The sequence below is a fragment of the Leopardus geoffroyi genome, chromosome E1 (assembly GCF_018350155.1).
Source record: "Leopardus geoffroyi isolate Oge1 chromosome E1, O.geoffroyi_Oge1_pat1.0, whole genome shotgun sequence".
Lineage (NCBI taxonomy): Eukaryota > Metazoa > Chordata > Mammalia > Carnivora > Felidae > Leopardus > Leopardus geoffroyi.
The window spans coordinates 37,778,287-37,797,848 of record NC_059330.1 but is presented as its reverse complement, the minus strand read 5'-3'; the positions used below and the strand labels follow the sequence as shown (position 1 = coordinate 37,797,848).

Sequence of the window (19,562 nt, the reverse complement as noted above, 5' to 3'; positions counted from 1 at the left end):
TAAAGCCTCGCATGTGGGTCAGGGATGTCAGTGACTCAAGTGCGGAATTGAAATGACCTACCTGGACAGCGGTTCCTTCTTTCACTTATTCATTCATTCCACAATTATTTACCAGACATCTATTCTGCTCCAGGCACTGTGCCAGGTGCCGGGAATTGGAGATGAATTCAGAAGACCCGGTCCCTCTCTGCCTGCCAGGAGCTACACAGCCCAGCATGCAAGAGCTCCAAGGGTTGGTGAGGGAGGCAGAGAGCAGACTCCCAACTCCCAAGTGTAGGGAATGGGGAAGAAGTTCCCACTGAGACCTGAGGAAGGAGTGGGAATTAGTCACACGTGTGCGTATGTGTGCATGAGTGTGTGTGTGTGTGTATGTGTGTGTGTGTGTAAATGGAATGTTCTAGGCAGAAGAAATGGCATCGGAAAGGCCTAGAGAAGGCAGCAAGTACAAGGACCTCAGAGAAGTTGTAGACCGTGCTAAACAGAAGGAAGCCAGAGGAGGACAGGGGATGTGGCTGGAGGGAAACTAAGAGCAGCCCCCAGGGACTGACCCCTTACCACCCCTTTCCCATGTGTATTTGCTCCCTTAATCCTCACAATGGCCCCTGGAGGGAAGAACTCTCACTACCCCCCCATTTCTTGGATAAGAAGGTTACAGCCCAGAAATAGTACGTAACTTGTCCAAGGTCTCTCTGCTGGGACGGGCAGAGCTGGGTTTGGAATTTGGATCTGATTCTAGAGCCAAATTTTCAACTACTACCCTTATGCCCTTCTTGGCTTGGATTTTAACTTCAGGACGATGGGATCCATGTAAGGTTCAACTCAGGAGGTAATGACTTGGTGTGATTTTACATTTTAGAAAGATGTGGGGCTTGGGGTTCCTGGTGGCTCAGTCGGTTGAGCGTCCAGCTCTTGGTTTCAGCTCAGGGCATGATCTCACGGTTTCGTGAGTTTGAGCCCCACGTCGCATCAGGCTCTGTGCTGACAGTGCAGAGCCTGCTTGGGATTCTCTCTCTCTTCCTTTCTCTCTCCCCCTCCCCCACTCATGCTGTCTCTGTCTCTCTCAAATAAATAAACAAAAATACTCTTAAAAAATAAAGATGTGGGGTTCTAGGGGCGCCTGGGTGGCGCAGTCGGTTGAGCGTCCGACTTCAGCCAGGTCACGATCTCGCGGTCCGTGAGTTCGAGCCCCGCGTCAGGCTCTGGGCTGATGGCTCAGAGCCTGGAGCCTGTTTCCGATTCTGTGTCTCCCTCTCTCTCTGCCCCTCCCCCGTTCATGCTCTGTCTCTCTCTGTCCCAAAAATAAATAAACGTTGAAAAAATAAATAAATAAAAAATAAAAAAAATAAAGATGTGGGGTTTTAAATGGCACAAGCTCAGCATAAACCTGCTGACACCTGAAAACAGTTTTGTCCTCAAGGGAAGAGGCTGAGTGCCTGGATCATTTGAGAAAAGGTAGATGGACATGGCAGGGGCCACCCCTCAAGAGAGGAGACCCCACAGGGGCACATGCAGTGGCCTCCCGTTCCCGGAAAGGCTGCCAGGTTCTCTGCTGCCTCTTTGGCAGAAAGGGCAGAGGATGCAAGTTATAGGGAGGGAGATTCGGGCTGACGTTTGGCATTTCTCTGAGGTTTGATCTCACCTGGGCCTGTAGCCTGGTGAATGGCTTTTAATTGTGATCCCACCGGTGGCCTGATTTCTTTCCAGCGGCCCAATTTCAGGGGGCTGGGCTGGGGCCAGAAGGGCTGAGAGGGTCTCTCTCTGGCTGCAGTGACCTGGAGAAGTCGGTGGAGAAGATCCAGCGGGATGTGTCCCACAACCACCGGCTGGTGCCTGGGCCGGAGCTGGAGGAGAAGGCGCTGGTGCTGAAGCAGCTCGGGGAGACCCTGACTGAGCTCAAGGGTGAGCCTGGAGGCGAGAGTGTGGCACGTGGTCCAGTGGGGGAGTCCCTGCTTCACCCCCACCGCCCACCCCCAGGCGCTGCCCTCCCTGCTGCCTGTCCTCCCTGTCCTTGGAGCTGCTCCCTCCCCAGCTCACTCCTTCTGGTCCCCTCAGCTCACTTCCCAGGCCTGCAGAGCAAGATGCGGGTAGTGCTGCGTGTGGAGGTGGAGGCCGTGAAGTTCCTGAAGGAGGAGCCCCAGCGCCTAGACGGGCTACTCAAGCGCTGCCGTGGGGTCACAGACATGCTGGCCCAGATCCGAAGGTCTTTCTATCCCTGACTTCTTATCTCCGACCTCCGATTTCCCAGGAGGTCACACACTGGGCGTAGATCAATAGATCGGCCTGGCCCCTTATCCTGACTCCTTTAGAGGTCACTGATATGCCAACTGGATCTGAACGTCAACTCTGACCTGTGACCCCTGGCATGGTGTAGGCTTGGCTGTCCCTTATGCTGGATGCAGTCACTCCTCCCCAGACCCTTCCATCTGTCCTGCAAGATCCCAGAGCCCTCCTCACACCCTGCCTCCCCCAGGCCAGGCTTCCCTCACACGGGGCCCCCAACACGTGGGTCTCACAGCCGCCCCTAACTCTCCCAACCCCAGGCAAGTGGACGAGGGTGTGTGGCCACCCCCCAACAATCTCCTGAATCAGTCCCCCAAGAAGGTGACGGCCGAGACGGACTTCAACAAGAGCTTGGACTTCGAAATGCCACCCCCCAGCCCTCCACTGAACCTCCATGAGCTGAGTGGGCCCGCTGAGGGAGCCCCTCCTACTCCTAAGGGCAACCCTACCAAAGGCCTGGACGCTGCTGGCAAGAGAAGCGTGGACAAGGCTGTGTCTGTTGAGGTGCTGGGCCCGGGATGGGGGGAGGCACAAGCCAGGCTCACGTATTCTCACCACCATCCTAGGTTGGGAAGTGCCAGCACGTGGGTACCTTTTCCTGGGGGAGGAGGAAGTCTGAGAAGCACTTGGATGGTGGCATTAGTTCTGCCAGACAGAAAAGCATTTTATGAACCTGTGACAATCAAGGCAGTGTGATGCTGGCATAAGAATGGGCCCTGTGGTCAACGAAGCAGAATAGAATGTCCCCCAACAGGGCTAAGTGTATCAGGAGAGTAGCGTGTGACGAAGGCGGCGTTCCAGACTTACAGGGAGACACTCAAGGAGAAGTCTGAGGGTCCCCCAGGGGCTGGATCAAACTCCCTTCTCCATTCCTGGCGTGTGTGGCTGGGGGAAGGGGCTGCAGCCCCTGAGGCCAGGAGCAGGCAGCTGCTTCAGTGCTGATTCTCAGTCCTCCTGTCAAGGCTGCCGAACGGGACTGGGAGGAGAAGCGGGCAGCCCTGACCCAGTACAGCGCCAAGGACATCAACCGGCTGCTGGAGGAGACGCAGGCAGAGCTGCTGAAGGCCATCCCTGACCTGGACTGTGCGAGCAAGGCCCACCCGGGCCTGGCCCCCACCCCTGACCACAAGCCCCCTAAGGCCCCCCACGGCCAGAAGGCAGCCCCCCGAACGGAGCCCAGTGGAAGGAGGGGCTCAGGTATGGGGGCAGGTAGGGGACTGGCAAAGAGCCCAGAGGAGGGGGGCCCCATCGTCAGGGGCTCTGGGGTTGGTGGGGGAGGCCCTTGGGCGTGAGACCCTCTGCGGTCATCCTGCCAGAGGAGGGAGGTGCTGGGGCATCAGCATCCTGACCTTCAGCCACTATAGGGAGACCCAGAGGGCAGGGTAGCGCTGGACTCCATCCGGGGCTTTTCCCGCTGCCGTGACTGCTGCTGAGAGACCCACGCGGGGAGGATGAGCAGGCCCAGGCTCTGTCTGCATGTCATGACCAAGCACGTGCTCTGAACCAGGCTGTGCTCAGACAGGGCATGGTGCTGGTCCCTACGGTCGTGGTTTCTGTGCTCCCCGAGCCTGTGAGCTCACAGGGGAGGCAGGAACCCAACGAGGAATAGCAGTCACCATTCATTCATTCCTGCTGTACGTATTTATTAAGCACCTACTGTGTGCTGAGGATGAGGAGATAAGACACTGCATGTTTCCAAGGAGCTTCAAATTTAGTGGCGGTGTAATACTAACATTTTTGCTTATCGGGCACTTACTATGTGACGGGAACTACTCCAAATGCTTTCTATATATTAATCCTTACAATTTTGCAACAACCCCAGGGGGAAGATACGGTAATTATTCCCATTTTGTAGATGAGAACACTAAGGCACAATGTAGCTAAGAGATCTGTCCCGGGCCATGCTTAGTGGGTAAACCAGAAAATAGGACACAGGCGCCACCTGTAGCGGTGGCCATGCAGTCCTGGAGAAGGCCCTGGAAGAGCAGGAAGGGCTTTCCGTTGGAGGTGACTTTCCACTGGAGTCTTGAAAGCAAGTAGGCCTTTCCATGGACAGTGAGAGAGGGCACTTCAGGGAGAGGGAACAGCATGTGCAAATGGCCGGAGGTGTGTGTTTGGTGTTGCTGAGCAGGGTTCAGGCCAGGAAGTAGCAAGCAGAGCTGAGGCTGAAAGATGGGCAGTCGTGGAGGGTGCTGGGCCAAGGAGTTTGGGCATGGTTTGGAGTCATGGGGAACCACTGGGGCTCAAAGCAGCGGAGTGTCAGGCTCCAGTGACTTCTGTAGGTTGCCCTTGGAAACAGTCCCCACCCCTGGAAAAACGGGGAGGGGGAGCCTGGTGGGTCAGGCCGGGCTCTTGCACGTGTAACTGCTGTCTCTTGATGGAGAAGAGAGGAAGGTGTGTGCAGGGCAGCCGCTGAGGGGCAGGCGGGAAAGAGATGAACGAGAGCGGCGTTTCTCAGACTTGAATGTGTGCGCGAAATCGCCGGAAGAGCTGCCAAAATGTGGGTTCTGATACAGCAGCTGTGGGTGAGGCCTGAGCTTCTGCATTTCTAACAGGCTCCCAGGTGCTGCCGGTGCTGCTGGTCCGCAGACCGCACTTTGAGTAGCTGGGGTGGGAGTGCACTAAGAGGAGTGACGGGAGGGGGTTTCACGGGGAAGTGAGAGAGAACAGGGAGGGACCTGTGTCCTCCTCCCTGAGCTTTCCTCTCCCCTCCTCCCTGGAGGAGGAAGCAAGGTTTCTCCCCTTGGTGCACGGACTCCAAAGTTAAGCGTCCCCTGACCCCCAGCCCCTTGGCTGCCCACAGATGAGCTGACGGTGCCTCGATACCGCACAGAGAAGCCCTCCAAGTCGCCCCCGCCGCCCCCTCCCCGCCGGAGCTTCCCCTCCTCCCATGGCCTGACCACCACGCGCACTGGGGAGGTTGTGGTCACCAGCAAGAAGGACTCGGCCTTCATCAAGGTACCAACCCCACCCGGGGCAGCGGGATACCCAAGATGACCTCTGAAGACCCTCTGGGGCGGAAGGAAAGGAGGGGGCTGGCCAGTGGTGACTCTGTTTATGGCTCGGGCTTCCACCACGGGAAGGGGGCCTCTGGCAGGGGACAGAGGAAGCGGCAGATGAGGAGCTGGAGCAGGAAAGGCCCCCCCGGATGGGGCCTGTGCGGTGAGCTGGTGCCGGAGGGGGGCAGAGCCTGGTCCTGACGGGGGCCTGGGCCTTGCAGAAGGCCGAGTCCGAGGAACTGGAGGTGCAGAAGCCCCAAGTGAAGCTGCGCCGGACCGTGTCCGAGGTGGCCCGCCCGGCCTCCACACCACCCATCATGGCCTCTGCCATCAAGGATGAGGACGACGAGGACCGCATCATCGCCGAGCTAGAGGTGGGTCAAGGGCATGCCTGGTCCCTGAGTCCTCCTGAGCCAGGCTCCTCCCTCTCCCCACCAAGCTGACCCCACTGAGGAGGGGACTGGGCTTCCGGGCTCCTGCTGAGTGCTGGCCTGTTCGGGACCCCTCCTTCTTGCCTCGATTTCGCCACCACTGTAAAATGGGGGGAGGGGGCCCGAAGTCCCTCTTTGCAGGTTTGAGGGTTTTTTTTATGGTAGTCTCTGAAACCCCCCCCAACACCGCTGCCCCAAGGCCCCCTATGCTCTGAGACCCCCAGGCCTGAATGTTCTGAGAACAGAGTGCTTTAACACCCTGATACCCACGTACCTTGAGCACCCCCTGTGCCGTAAGTCACCCATCCTCAAGGGCTCTCAGCCCCTCTCCCCAAGTGGCTGGAGACCCTGACTACCTAGGCCTCGGGAGGAGGAGACAAGATGGAGGGCAGAGTGGCCAGTGAGCATGGTGAGGGGCTGAGGAGTAAGGCTGGCGTCCCTCCCGGTGGGCCACAGGCCAGCACCCCTGTCCTCCTTGTGCCCCTTTCTCCAAACCTGCCCCCACCTTCTGCTCCTCAGGTGTTTGAGAGAAGCTCAGTGTCTTCCCTCCCCCCCACGCCCCGCCGCCAGCCGATCCCCACCTTGCTGGCACCCCAGGACCTGGGGCCCCCTGGGGGCTCAGCCCAGGGCCCCACATGGAAGGTAACGGGCTGTCCCCCACCTCTCACGGCTCTGTCTCTGCCTGTGCCTCCACACCTTCCTCTCCTCACCTCTCACGCTAACCCGCTAACACGCCAGTCACGTCCCCACGTCTGGCCACTGCCACAGCCTCACCCGCCTGGCCTCACCCCTGCCCTGCCACAAGGACAGGCGCGTAACCCTTCCCTCCCTCTTCGAGACTCTAGCAGTCTGGTACCTGGTGGCGCCTTGTGTCTGCATTTTCTTACAGGCTTGATTCTGAGTTGGGTATTTTGTGCCAATCTGCAGCCAGAGTTCAGATCTGACCCAGAGCCTGGGTTTTGTCTTGGTCCAAGATGGGAGCTTGGATCTTGCTCACTACATGACTTTAGGTCCAACTCAGAATCTGACTTTGTCCTGAGCCCTTGCCTAGTCCCTGCACCTGACTCCTCTCCTCTGCTGCTGGTGCCAGGTGGGGGCTCCGTTTCCCCCCCTAGAATCTATGCCTTGCACCGGGGGCCAGGAGAAAGGCTCACTGATAGCCTCCTTCTATCCCATGGCCCCAGTGGTCAGGGAACTTGGAGTAGAAGCAGCCTATGCCCTTCCTCAGCTGCTGGTTTTGTCTCTTAGCATTGGGAAGTTCTTCCTTCTCTCTAACTTCAGTCCTTGCTGCTGTCCTGCTACATTTATTCTCTCTTTATTCTTTCTTGGGAATTTGGGGGTAGACCCGCTGTCTGCACCCCCCTCCCAGGGGATTGTGCTTGGGGAGGGGGACCTGGGGAAGGCGGCCTGGGAATCTCTCCCTCTTCCCAGTCAGGTTGGGGCAGGAGGGCCTCTGCTCTGGGGAGAGGGCGGCCTCCTGTGCACACACATGCTCACCTACCTTGTCTGGTTCTCTCTGGCCCACAGTGGGCTCCATGCTGTCTCGTACCTGATTTCTGGCCTGGCTTGAGGCTTGAAGCTTGTGGTGCTTTGGCTCCCTGGCCAGGGGGAGCAGACAGGCACTAAACAGGTGGACAGAACTGTCTGCCCGGGCAAAGGATGGGCACAGAGCAGTCTAAGGAGCCATCTGGGGATGAGCAGTACGGAAGGGGTGCCCCATGGGCTGGCCATGCCCTTGGCACTTTGGCCCACTGCACCCAGCCGCTCCTGCCTCTTTCTGGCCTTTGGGAGCTAATCCTGAAGGGGTCCAGTGGGCAAAGCCCCCCTGCTGGCCTTTTGGGCTGGCTTCCCCTCTGCATCCTGTGGCGCCATCGAGCAGTGGAGCCGGGCAGGCATGGGTCGCCTCTCTGTCTTCCCAGCCTGCACCCCGCCACCTCCAGGTAAGCAGGTGGCAAGGCTGGGTGGGTTGGCTTGGGGGAGGGAGGCTTGAGGTCCCTGCTGCCCCCCCTGGAATATCCCCATGGCTCCTTTTGGTGGAAAGAGCACTGGACTTGGAGTCAGACTGCCTGGGTTCAAATCCTGGCTCTGCCACTAACTAGCTGTGGGTAAGTGACCTTGGGTGGATCTCGGGACACCCACCCTCAGTGTCCTCATCTGTAAAGTGAGGACCACAGGAGCAGTAGCCATTTCGTGCCGAAGAAGAATTTGGCTGAGCCCCTCCCCTTGTGGCTGTGAAGCCCTTGGAGGAAGCTCCCAAAAGTAGAGGGTGACGGGGCCCGGAGTCTCCGGCCTGAGATTAGGGTGACAGCCCCACCCTCTGAGGCCAGGTCAATTCAACAAATAGCTAATATTTGCCAAGTGCTGACGCTGTTCTAAGCACACGCTCGCGTGAGCTCACTTAATTTTCCACCACCTCTCTGCTCTTGTTACCTCATCGTACAGATGGGCAAACTCATGGGAGGACCCATGGGACCTGCTCCCAGAGTTTAACGTGGGCAGTGAGAGGCAACCCTGTGTCTGTGCTTCCCGATAAACCAGCGTCTCTGCCAGCAAGTGGGAGACCACAGTGTGGGGTCGGAAGAGGCCCGAGTTCTAGTCCCAGCCTTGCCTTTGACTTGTTGAGCGAACTCAGTCACCACCCTCCCCTGCCTCAGTTTCCCCATCTGTGAAAGGAAGGGGCTGGGCTCACCCGCGTCTGACCCCCCCTGCCTGCATCATCCCAGCTCAGGGTGTTTGGTTTGCAGGGATCATAGTCTCCCTCATCTTTCTTCTCCCTCCAGGCTGCCCCAAGTCCCAGGGCCTTCTGCGTCCCCCAGATCATCTTGACGGAGTGTACCCCCAACCCTCCCTCCCCACCAGAGGCCAGACCTGAGGAACCCGGTCACGGGACAGCCCCCACCCCGCGACCCCGAACCCTGGCTGGCAGTGGGAGGGGCTGGGATGGTGCACGGGCCCTGCCAGAGGTAGTGACCAAGGCTGCCCAGCCCAGGAGCAGCTTGGCGCCTGAGAAGGACGGGGCGGCTCAGAAGAGACTGGGGACGAGGAGCTGCATCGCAGAGGAGGGAGGAGCCGGCGTCCCCTGTTCTTGGGGACCAGCCCCTGACGGGACTCTGGAGCCCTCCACTGCTGACAGCCACCCAGAGGAGACCCCCAAGGACATGGGACAGGATGTCCAACCCAGCAGTGGGGAGCCCAGGGGCCAGCCTGCTGCCGGCCTGGGCTGCACAGTGAGAGGCGCCACCACCCAGCGGATGGACAGCCTGGAGGAGACACTCCGGGAGCTGGAAGCCACTCTGAGCCAGATGGGCGCAGCCCTCGCCATGGGGCCCCCTGGCAGCCCCCCACCCCTGCCACCCGGTCCCCAGGTGGCTGCCTCCTCCCCTAGCCTCTCCCCCTGCCTTCATGCTCTAGACTCTGTCCTCAGAGCTGCAGAGTGGGGGGGGCTGCAGGGGCACCACACCAGCCCCCTCCTCCCACTGGCCTTTTCTCAGCCCCTGCCAGCCTCCTGAGAGCCCGGTGCCATATGGGGTTTGCAGGCAGAGCCTGGGAGGCTGGGAAGCTGGCCTACCCAGGGATCAGCCCAGCCAGCCCTGGCAGGGACCGGGTCCTCTCCCCTCTGCTCTGTATCTATAAACCAACAAATAAAGTTCTCTCCTCCTTTTCCATCCCCGCGCTCCCCTCCCCCTCTCCTGTCTGACTCTCTTTGCCTCTGTTGTTTCTCTGTCTGCGCCTCTGACTCCCCAGAGCCCTTGTGGGCAGGGTGGTACCTGGGGTGGTTCAAAGGAGCTGGGCTTGTCCATCTCTAGGGAGACTTCACCCCCATTCTCCCGTTCAGAGGAGGACATAGGTCTGGGGCTGCTAATCTGACTCTGTCTGCTATTATAAAGACCCCGCCTCAAATCTCAGGCATGCTCTGCCAGACCCAGCAGTGGGGGTGATGGCAAGGACTCTCACTTTGGAAGTGGCTTCCCCGGGAGAGTACCTGCTACCCGTGGGTTACTCAAGGAAACCACCAAAGAGCCCTCCCTGGGGAGCTGTTGGGAACCTGGCTGGGAGGCCCCTGTCCCCTCTTCTGCAGGGAGGCCTTAAACCTGGCCTCAGAGAGTGGACCTGGGTCCTGGACTGGGATGTGGGGCCCGGGAGGTCCAAAGGTCTCCAGCTGCCAAGGGCCCACCGAGGAGGTCCCAGCCCAGCCCCAGAGATCAGGTCACCCAGCGCCTAGGATTCCGGAATGATCCCGCCTCCAACCCCCACCCTGTTCCTCTTCCTGCAGAGTGGTGGTGGCAGTGTGCCACCCATGAAGGTGGTGACTCCAGGGGCCTCTCGGCTGAAGGCAGTCCAGGGCCAGGCAGGCAGCCCCGACAAAGGCAAGCATGGCAAGCAGAGGGCCGAGTACATGAGGATCCAGGCCCAGCAGCAGGTAGGTGTGGGCGCTGTGGGGTGGGGCTTGGCCCGTCCTGGCCCCTCCCTCCCCCCCTGTGTGCTCCTGCTGTGAGCTGGGCATCTCCTGCCAGCTGCCCAGAGACCTCCTCCCTGCCAGCACGGCCCCACCAGTTCTGTGAGCCATCTTTTCCCTCCTCCCGTCAACCCTGGCTCTCTGGAGCTGCTCTACGACATACATTTTTAACCAGGCCACTCTCCTTTTAGGAGACCCTCACTGGGAGCCGAGAAGGTCTCTCCCCGGCTGCTCCTGGAGGAGGGGGAGCCGGAGGACTCATGTCCCCACTGGCCCGATGCCTGAGGCCCTTCCAAGGCCGGGCCTGCCCTGGGGTGTGGGAGCGGGCTGCCGCGTCCCTTTGTCCTCCTGCTTCTGCTCCGCTTCCTCTCCCTGCTCTCAGCCCCCCTCTTGCTGGGGTCGGGTCCTCCCCACTCTCCTCTTGGCCTCCCTCTTGGATTTTGGGCCATCTCCCACCTGAGGGAGAGACCAATTTTGCGTCTGCTTTTCAGTTTTGTGTTTGGGCTTTGGTGGGTTCCACTGACGTCAGTAGGGAGGGGGAGATGTGTCCCCCAGGTGGGCTGGGAATGACAGGGCTGCTGTCACCTCTTTCAGATTTAGTCAGCGGGCTTGGGGGCAGGTGTATGGAACTGACAGCCTCACCTGTGGGTGTTTCTGCCCTTTGGCCTGCCGTGTGGCCTGGTCAGAAGGTGCAGGGTAGTCCCTGGGCCTAGATATTGAGAGAGACCTTTAGCGCGCTCATTCGGTTCAGTAGCATTTCTGAGCACCTGCCGTGTGCCAGGCCCGTTCTGGGTGCTGGGGTGGGAGTGGGTGCCGTAAAATGTCCACATACTGTGACCTGAAGAAGGTTCTAGGCTCAGAGGCAGGAGGTTAGAGATGGCAAGTCCAGCTATCTTCTTTGTAGATGAAGGGACAGCTCAGAGAAGGAAAGGGGCTTCCCAAGGGCCCACAGCAAGGTGGTATCAGAGCCAGGATGGGACCCAGGAATCGCAAAGCCCTTTCTACCACATGGCCCTGGGACGGCCCTGCCTCCCTGTCTGCTGGTTCCCTGGAGAGACCCCTGGAGACGGGCCACCCAGGCCCCACCCGCCCCCGACCAGCTCTCCTCACTAGCTCCCTGCTGGCCCGCCATCTTCCTCATGGGTCCCCAGACACGTCCTGCAAATCCCACCCCCAGCTCTTTGTCCTGCCACCACAGTGCACGAGTTCCCCTCGTCCTGTCCGGGCCGGTCCCTCCTTCGTGTCCACAACAGCAGCTGACATTTGCTCACTTGTGCCAGGCTCACACATATCGTTTCACATTCACCGCACCAGTCCGAGGAACATCCTCCTGATCCCCCTTTGCTAGATGGGGAAACTGAGGCTTTGCCCGAGGTCAGGCCGCTGGCAAAAAGAGCAGGACTAGCATCCAGGCTGTGTGAGGCCCCTCCTCCCACACACCCTGTCTTTGGCCTCTTCAGTGGGCACCTTGCTGGGTTACAACTATGCTCTGTCATCTCTCTCCCTGACTTCCCCCGCTCCAGGCACCCAGCTCCTCTCTCCTGCCCCCTTGTCCCCTCTGTGGCCTCTACGCCCTCTCCTCCATTCAGTTCCCAGCCCACCGCACCTTCCCTCCAGCCTCATCCCAGGGCTGGGCTAGGTCTCCAGTGGCCCCCAGACTTTCTCTTTCTCCCATGCCCTACTCCCCTCTCTGCAGGATGTGCAGTATAGACCCTGCCCACCCCCCCACATACACATGAGTGCACGTACACACACACACACACACACACACACACACACACACACACGGGGAAGCTGTCTGTAGACCCTCCGTTCCTTGCTATCCTCTCCTCCCTTGTCAGCCCTCACCCTGACCCTCCTGACTCCTTTCTGGGCGTTTCTCCTCTGCCTCTTCACTTCGCTGGGCCCCACTTCCTCCTGGGCCTCTTAGCTCTTCATACCACACACACCTCCCCCTGGCACCCTCTGTCCCTGCCCAGAGTCTCTGTTCTGAGCCCAAGCCTGCCCGTTAGAAAATGTCACCCTCCCTCCCCGGGGCATCCACCACGCTGGGGAGTCTCAGTGGCTCCTCCTTCCTCCCTCACCACCTACTGTCCATGGTTCTCTCCCCACCAGGACCACAGGCCTAGCCATCCCTCTCACTTGCACTGTCTAGGAGCCTTTCTTTAAAAAAGCACCTTCTCCCTAATAAAGCGATATATGTTCCTTGTGGGAATTTCTTAAAGAAGCAGGGGAAAAAATCATCCTATGCCTCATCACCTAAATGCATGCCCTTCTAAGGTCTCCCTGTGACTTCTGTCACCTCTAGCCTATTTTCCCAGACCTGTGGGTTGGGGAGGGATATTTACAAAATGCAAATTATCGATTATGTCATTCCCCCAACCCCAAGCCCATGCCCACTGCTCCCTGCCGGGTGAGAACATCACCCAGGGTGCTTTGTGACCAGCCTGGGTTCCTTCCTCCTGGTTCTCCTGACACCCTCCACCCCACACCCTCGATTTGCTCCAGCCACACTGGGTCAGTGTCCTCTGGGCCCAGACACCGCTCCGTATGGGCCCAGGCTGTGAACTTGGTTAAAGTCCTCGGCCTTCTGCAGGCTCCTCCCTCATCTGTACAATGGGGACAGAAACCCAGCAGCAGGGTTCTGAGGTCACATAATACCTGGTGTGGGAAAGAACTGTGAGAGCCCCCATGGTGCTCTGCTCAGGAGAGTCCCCATAATCCTCCACTGCCCTGGACATTTGTCAGTGCCAAGGGCCAGGCAGCGGCCTTTCTCCTATCATGTGGTTCTAACATTTGGGGCTCGAAACTGCCTTTGACAACGACAAGGGGAAGGAGAATAAAAGCGCCAGGACTAGAGACACCAAAACTAGGGGGAAGAGAGTTCCAAGATGGGGTTGCAACAATGCCTTAATCCTACCGAGAAAGCAGAGGAAACAGTTGAGGAAAAAGCTCTTGGATGTTGTGCTCAAGATGCAGGGGTGGGATGGTAGCCAGATTTCCAGGGGCGTGCGGATCCAAGGCCTGGTGCAGATGGGAAATCGTGGACACCCCCTCTTCTGCTAGGGCCTGAGAGATCAGTTGAACACCTGCTATAACCTCCCAGGTGGTCCTGCCTCCCCGCCCCCTGCATTGGCTGCCTTCGCTCTCAGGGGTTCTAGGCACACAGATCGGTTTAGGAGGAGGAGAACCTTCCCCAGGAGCCCCCAGCTGACCTCCCCTCTCTTCTCATTGCCCGTTTCCGAATCGGTCACTGGCCAGGAGAACAGAATTGTTCCAAATGTGTAGATTGCTCCGGACCCACCCCACCTGGGCTGAGGGAAAGGCCCACGTTTCCTGATAGATGGAGGCCTGATTCAGGCAGGATTTCATCAGCGAGGAGGGAGGGCGTGTGGGCCTGGGAGGAAGTGACCCTGGAGGAGGCACCAGCCAGCAGGGTCTGCCGACATGTGATGGTCTGTGCCTGTGCGGAGATCGGTGACCTAGCGCGGAGCTGCAGGCCAGCACGCTCAGGGCGTGGAGCGGGGGCTAGACTCTGACCCACGGGAGGAGGAGGGCTGCAGGGCTCAGCCCTCTGGGCCCAGCTAATGGCTCTGGTCTCCTCCCAGCTGAAAGCTGAAGGTTTCTGCCTTGCCGCAAAGGTGACAGAGCTCTGTTTCTCCAGACACAATTGGAAGTGACAGGGGAAGACTGGTTGGTGAAATGAAGTGATAGAAAACTTGAGAGACAACTGCTGTGTTACCTGAGAAGTGAGCTACACGGGGACAGGAGCACTGGGCACAGGGGGCATGCTCCCTCAGCTTCAGGAGCGGGGACTTTAGATGTCGCCACGGCCAGTCTCCTGGAAGGGAGGGATGGCTGATAGCGCTTTATAAACAAGTGCTCCAAGAGCAGCTACAAGCGATCTTGGTCTCCATGAAGAAGGAGCAGGGGTGTCCACACAGGCCATTTACAGGCCTTGCGCTGGCTGTGGGAGGAAGGGGCCCTCGCCTGGGTGAGGACATGTCACCGGAGTGAACAGAGGAGTCAGGTGGCTCTACAAGCTGGAAGGCAGATATTCCAAAGACCAAAGCTCAGAATGGACCAGGGCTCTTGACAAACGCTAAAGGGAAGGAAGAGAAAAAGCTTTTAACTAGAGAGATGGGTTGAGAACAAAGAGGACAGCCCGGAGGGAATCAGCAGCCAGCTTGGGGACACGGTGAGATGTGGGGGGGACACAGGGGCTCCCCTCCCACCCGGCTTTGGGAGAAAGAACTTTGAATGGGAAAGGGTGGGAGGGGAGGGGCAGGACTGGAGCCCAAGGCTAGTGACCCGGAGTGAGACAGCTCTAGGTTGCCTTGTAATGAGCCTGTCTCCGGGCCCAGGTACCGGGACCCCGTGAGCAGGGGCCATGCCTGGCACATGGCCCTCGGTCAAAGGACTGAGTGAACGGAAAGGTCTTGTGGCTGCAGCCCTGGAACCTCTTTGAGTCCAAACAGAAGAGCTACAGTAAAGGGGGAGGGGTTAGGAGGCCCAGACGGGAGACCCTTGCCTTGATTTTCATAAAGGGAAAATGCAGACTGCAGACGACTTGTGCGATGAGCAAAACCCAGATGAATCACTGCACGTGTGGAAGAAGAAATGGTGATCATCAACAGCAAGGGCAGGTTCACGGTCAGCCAGTCAGGCTGCCTGAGATCTCCTCGTTGCCCTTGCTGGCTGCTGGAGGCGCTCTCTGCCTTCCCTACCGGGAGGCATCTGCTAAAGCCCACCCAGCGGCGGGTGGTAGCGTAGGTGGGTGGGAAATGGAGTGACCTTGCCCAGACCGAGGCTGTGGGAGGTCTCTACTGATGTGCCACAGCACTCTGTTTCCTTCCGCTTCCTTCCTTCCTTCCTTTTTTTTTTTTTTTTTTTTAATCAATGCTATTTGTTTATCATACTAGTGGCTTTGCGGGGTAGGGGAGGGGTGGACGACTACAACCACAGAGAGAAACCCGGTGTGCGGAGCCCCGTCCCAGTGGCTCTTAAGGTCATGTGCAGCAGGGTCACCTAGGGTGCCGGCCTAAAATGCAGATTCCCGAGCCTGAGCCAGAGGTACGTTCTGGAGCAGGGGCCCCGAAATCTGCATCTGTGACACATCATCCTCTGGAGGTGATGCAGGTAGCTCTGGAACCATACAAAGATCCAGACCCAGTAGGGACACAGAGAGTCTGCCAGAGGCGGGAGGAGGCACGGCTCTTTCTAATTATCAGAGCTGACCAGTGAGGGCAGACACTTCACGGGGGAGTGACCTCCCATGACCCACAACGCACAAGGCTGAAGGCTGGAGGAACACTTGTAGGGGATGCAGTGGGGCTTCCTGCCTTGGGTCAGAGGCTGGAGGCAGTGAGTGCCTTTTCTTCCAGCTTGCGGTGGGAGGGGTTGGGGGGTTCTTTAGAGAAGTGCTCCCCCGGGGAGGACAAGCTTGCCCCTTAGTTGTCCCCATAAGACCTTCTGCTTAGTAGCAGCCTCCTGCGGAAGCCAGAAGGGGCCCTGCGGGGCTGCTGGCCCGTTGAGACTAACACCCCACCAACTCCCAGCCTGGGCCTCCAGTCTCTCCGCCCGCACCCCTGTGGCGGCCAACCTCTCACACCTTCCTCCCTCTCCTGTCCTCCCCACTCCCACCTCCCTGTCCACCTGTCCTTGGTGTGGTCTCCCCTGTGTTTCTCTGGTCTCTCTCCTCCGCCTTCTCTCTTTCCCCTAAGTAACCCTGGTCCCTAGGCCTTTGGGTCCAACTCTGTCCCCACCCCCCTACCCTGTTCTGTCCCCCACTGTGGCCCCTTCCTCCCCATCTCAGGGGATGACTCTCTCCAGATGCCCCTCTGGCTTCTTCCTTTTGCAGTTAATGTTCTCTTGGGTTTGTGGAGGTTTTTCATTTTTAAGAACTTCAGCTGGGGATCAGCATGAAGGCTCTCCATTCCTCTCTCTGACCCCCTGACCCCTGTTTTTGTTCCAGGCCACTAAACCATCTAAAGAGATGAGCGGGTCGAATGAGACCTCAAGCCCAGTCTCAGAAAAGCCCGCGGCTTCCAGAACCTCTATCCCTGTATTGACTTCCTTTGGGGCGAGGAATTCTTCCATCTCCTTCTAGAAGCCCCCTCCCACCTCCACCTCAGCCTGTCCCCCCTCCTCACCCCTGTCACTTCTCTCCCTGCTCACCTTCCTCTCATCTCCACCCTACCCCCACCCCATTCTCTGGACCCTCTGAAGGGTTTGCCGCGGGTGTGGCCCTCCTCCGCTCTCTGCACCCATCCCCTTGTTGGTGTTTTTGGTTTTTTAAACGACTCACTTTTAATTATCTTTTTTTTTTTTTTTTTTTTTAAGTAAAACAGTAAAACTAAAAACCAAAACACACCACCTTCCCTTGATTTCCTGTTTCCGGCCTGCCTCCTGTCATCCTTGCTCCATTTTCTCTTTACCCACGCTTCCTCCCAAGTCCATCCCCATGTTCCTGCACCCTACGCTCCCTTCCTGAGAGCACTCCAACCAAACTCTGAGCCACGGAGACTTGGAGCGGCGGGACACCCCTCTCCCCTTCCTCGGAAACCTCCCTGGAGGAAAACCCGGACGTTGGACCAACCCCCACTATCAGGCCGGCAGCCAGGACGCAGGGAGACTCTAGCCCTGGAGGTGCCCCACCTGCCGGCCTCAACAGGACTGAACTCCGCTCCGCTCCGCTCCCTTCTGCTCGTGCCCTGTGGGTCTGGAGTCATGATGGGTGGGGCAGGGGTGGAGGGGCCGGTATGAGGCCTTTGAATCTGCGTGTCTGTGTCTGTGGAGACGAGTCGGCTTCCTGGGACTCCCTTCTTGTTTGTGGTGAGGAGCCGCCTGGCCCGTGCCGAGCGAGGAGGGGGCCCTGCTGGACGGTTGGTTGTGGGTGGCGGGTTGAGCAGACAGCCTGACCCTGGGGGTCAACTGCCTTGGAAGAGGGCAGCCCCGAGGAGGGGTATTTGGTACTTTCAGTTTCCTAATTTAGCACTTTAAATAACATTAACTTATTTAATGGGGGTAGGGTGGGCAAGAATGAAGGGCCTAGAAAACTAGATTTGGGGACCTGGAGGGTGGGAAGGGGCTGGTTGTAAGGGAAGTGGGGGGAATAGAGAGGGTCTGATGGGGGGGGCGGTAAGGACAGCTCTGACCCAAAGGTCAAGTGACATGACCTTCAGCCATCTTCTTTGAGATAATGAGGGTTTTCAGGGAAGGGATGAGATGTGATTTTTTCAGCGGGGAGCTGGTGACCCTTGGTGAGTTCCTTGAGGGTCCCTGAGGCCTGACCAGCCAGCCAGTGCCCCTAAACCGACCTGTGGATGCCTGTGTAGCTTAAGGCCAGGTCCTGAGAGGAGGAGAGAAAGACCAATTTTGGTTCTCAGCCCCAGGCCACCCAAGGGCACAGTGAGGGGCCAGCAAGGGGGTTACACGAGTGGGGGGTGGTGCAAGGAGGGTCCCCAGGGAGTAGGATTCTTATTTGGAGCACAAAGTGGGGTAAGCACAGGGGAGACTTTGGAGTTAGTCTCCCCAAGTAAGCACAGAAAGAAGGAGCCATTGAAGGGGCAGAACCCCCCTAGTCCCTGGGGCCTGGCTGGAAGGTCAGTGCCTGGGGAGAGCCAGGGGAGCTGTTGAGGGCTGGGGAGGGAGGGGAAACCAGGGTTGTGTTTCTTCATTTCTTTTTGTTTTGTTTTTGGTTTTGGTTTTTTTTTGTTGGTTCATCCTTGTTTTCTAGCTTTGGATCATTTTTGTACAAAGGCAAGCAAGCCTTTTTGAAAAATAACAAAAGAAGAGGAAAAAAAAAATCCCTCCAAAAAAAAAAAAAACCCTTGGAAAATAGAAAAAAAAAAAAGGACCTCATAAATGATGCAATTACTTTTAATTGCAGGCAACTCTTTACATTTAAGTGAAGTGTCTTAACATTTTATATTGTTTTAAAAATATATTTACATATTATATATATATAATATACGTAATATAAATATATATAAATATTTAAAAAAAAAAGAAAAAAAAAAAAACTACGGCGCTCTCTCCCTGGCCGCTGTTTCGGCGGGGGAGGGGGGCTGGAGGATGGGCACATCGGCCTGGCTTCTGTGGTCCAGTGAAATGGTTTGCTTTGATTTGGCTGTACAGAGACCCCCTGACTGGGAGGGGAGGGGGGAGTGGTGCCCCCTCCTCCCTCCACTCCATTACTCTTTGCTTGCTACTTTTCGCTTGCCCCCACCTCCCACCCTCGGCCCTGTGACCTGAACGTGTGCCCCACCGTCTTTGTCCTGAGTTGAACGTCCCTTTGTGGGGGGAGGAGGAGGTGTCCATCCACGAGGGGCAGATGGAGGGAGCCGTGGGCCCCACCCCACCCACTCACGGAGAGCCCAGTGGGATTTGCATCTTTCTTTCCCTTTGGTTCCTGCACATTTCCGGGCTGAGAGGCATTTGTGTGGAGTTGTGCGCAGCCTGTGTGTGTGTGTGTGCGCGCGCGTGCGCGCGCGCGCACGCGCACTGGCACAGGTCCACTTACCCATGTGTGGAGGGAAGCATGTGTGTGCACAGGCGTGACCTTCTACGCGGGTGTGCGGGGAGGCATGCACACTAAGTGCATGTACCCTGCTGGGGCGTCGGCACGTGCCCCCCCTGCATGTCAGTCCAGGGAGCTTCGCGCATGAGAAGGCGTGTAATGTGTGTGTGCAGACACGCGTGGCTGCGAGAGACTCGTATGTGTGCGGGCCACATACGCGTGGACAGGGGTGTATGTGAAGGTGCATGTGACTGTGTGCGGGCGTGTGCGTGTGTGGGAATGCCTGCGTGTGTGTTCCATCGGCCCTGCACCGCTCGCTTTGGCTCCCCTCCCAAGCCCCCAGCCCCTGGCCCTCTGCAAGCCCGCAGCACGTCAATGCCCCCCAGCTGCATGCGCCTTGCTGCTCTGTCCATCAGTGTGTGCTTGACCAAGAGAAAACTAAGACGTCCGGGGGGGTCCCTGTACCTGGTCCCCCCGCCCCCACCCACTGTGCTGTGTTACTCGCATGGGGGGGTTCCTTTCCCGCCCCTTCCACAATATGCTGTTTCCCCAGGAGCCTCCGGCCCGCGGCTCTGAGAGGGGGTCCAGGTGAGGCCCCACCCCCACCCCAGGCTGAGCCCCGGCTCCGCACCCCCGCCCCGTCCACCCCGTAGGGCCCGTGTTGGTGTAGCAGTGATGGCTTCTGTGGATATTCTGTGACCTCTGTCAGTGTAACTTGACAATTTCTAAATGGAAAAGGATTGCTGTGTTTTCTCTGTCTCTCTTTTTTAATGTCCTTTTTTCTTCTCCTCACTTCCCTGCTCTCTTTCCTTTCCGGTTTTTCTAGCCGAGTGTTTGGGGCTTAAATAAAACTTGTTTCTTTTTCCTCTCCTGGA

General features: G+C 58.1%; 1 protein-coding gene across 4 annotated transcripts in view; it reads left to right on the top strand.

Moving 5' to 3' along the window:
• SRCIN1 (SRC kinase signaling inhibitor 1) overlaps positions 1–19,562 on the top strand; it is a 69,907-nt gene extending 50,345 nt beyond the window's left edge. For 2 of the 4 annotated variants that reach the window (XM_045488614.1, XM_045488615.1), the window contains 10 exons: positions 1,769–1,899; positions 2,053–2,200; positions 2,541–2,784; positions 3,243–3,477; positions 5,066–5,238; positions 5,501–5,653; positions 6,230–6,352; positions 8,491–9,075; positions 9,984–10,130; positions 16,141–19,562. In XM_045488614.1, the coding sequence (XP_045344570.1) occupies positions 1,769–1,899; positions 2,053–2,200; positions 2,541–2,784; positions 3,243–3,477; positions 5,066–5,238; positions 5,501–5,653; positions 6,230–6,352; positions 8,491–9,075; positions 9,984–10,130; positions 16,141–16,275 (2,074 nt within the window). In that variant the 3' untranslated portion in view covers positions 16,276–19,562. The remainder of the gene's footprint in view (positions 1–1,768; positions 1,900–2,052; positions 2,201–2,540; positions 2,785–3,242; positions 3,478–5,065; positions 5,239–5,500; positions 5,654–6,229; positions 6,353–8,490; positions 9,076–9,983; positions 10,131–16,140) is intronic. The other 2 variants (XM_045488617.1, XM_045488616.1) reach the window with 1 other exon arrangement.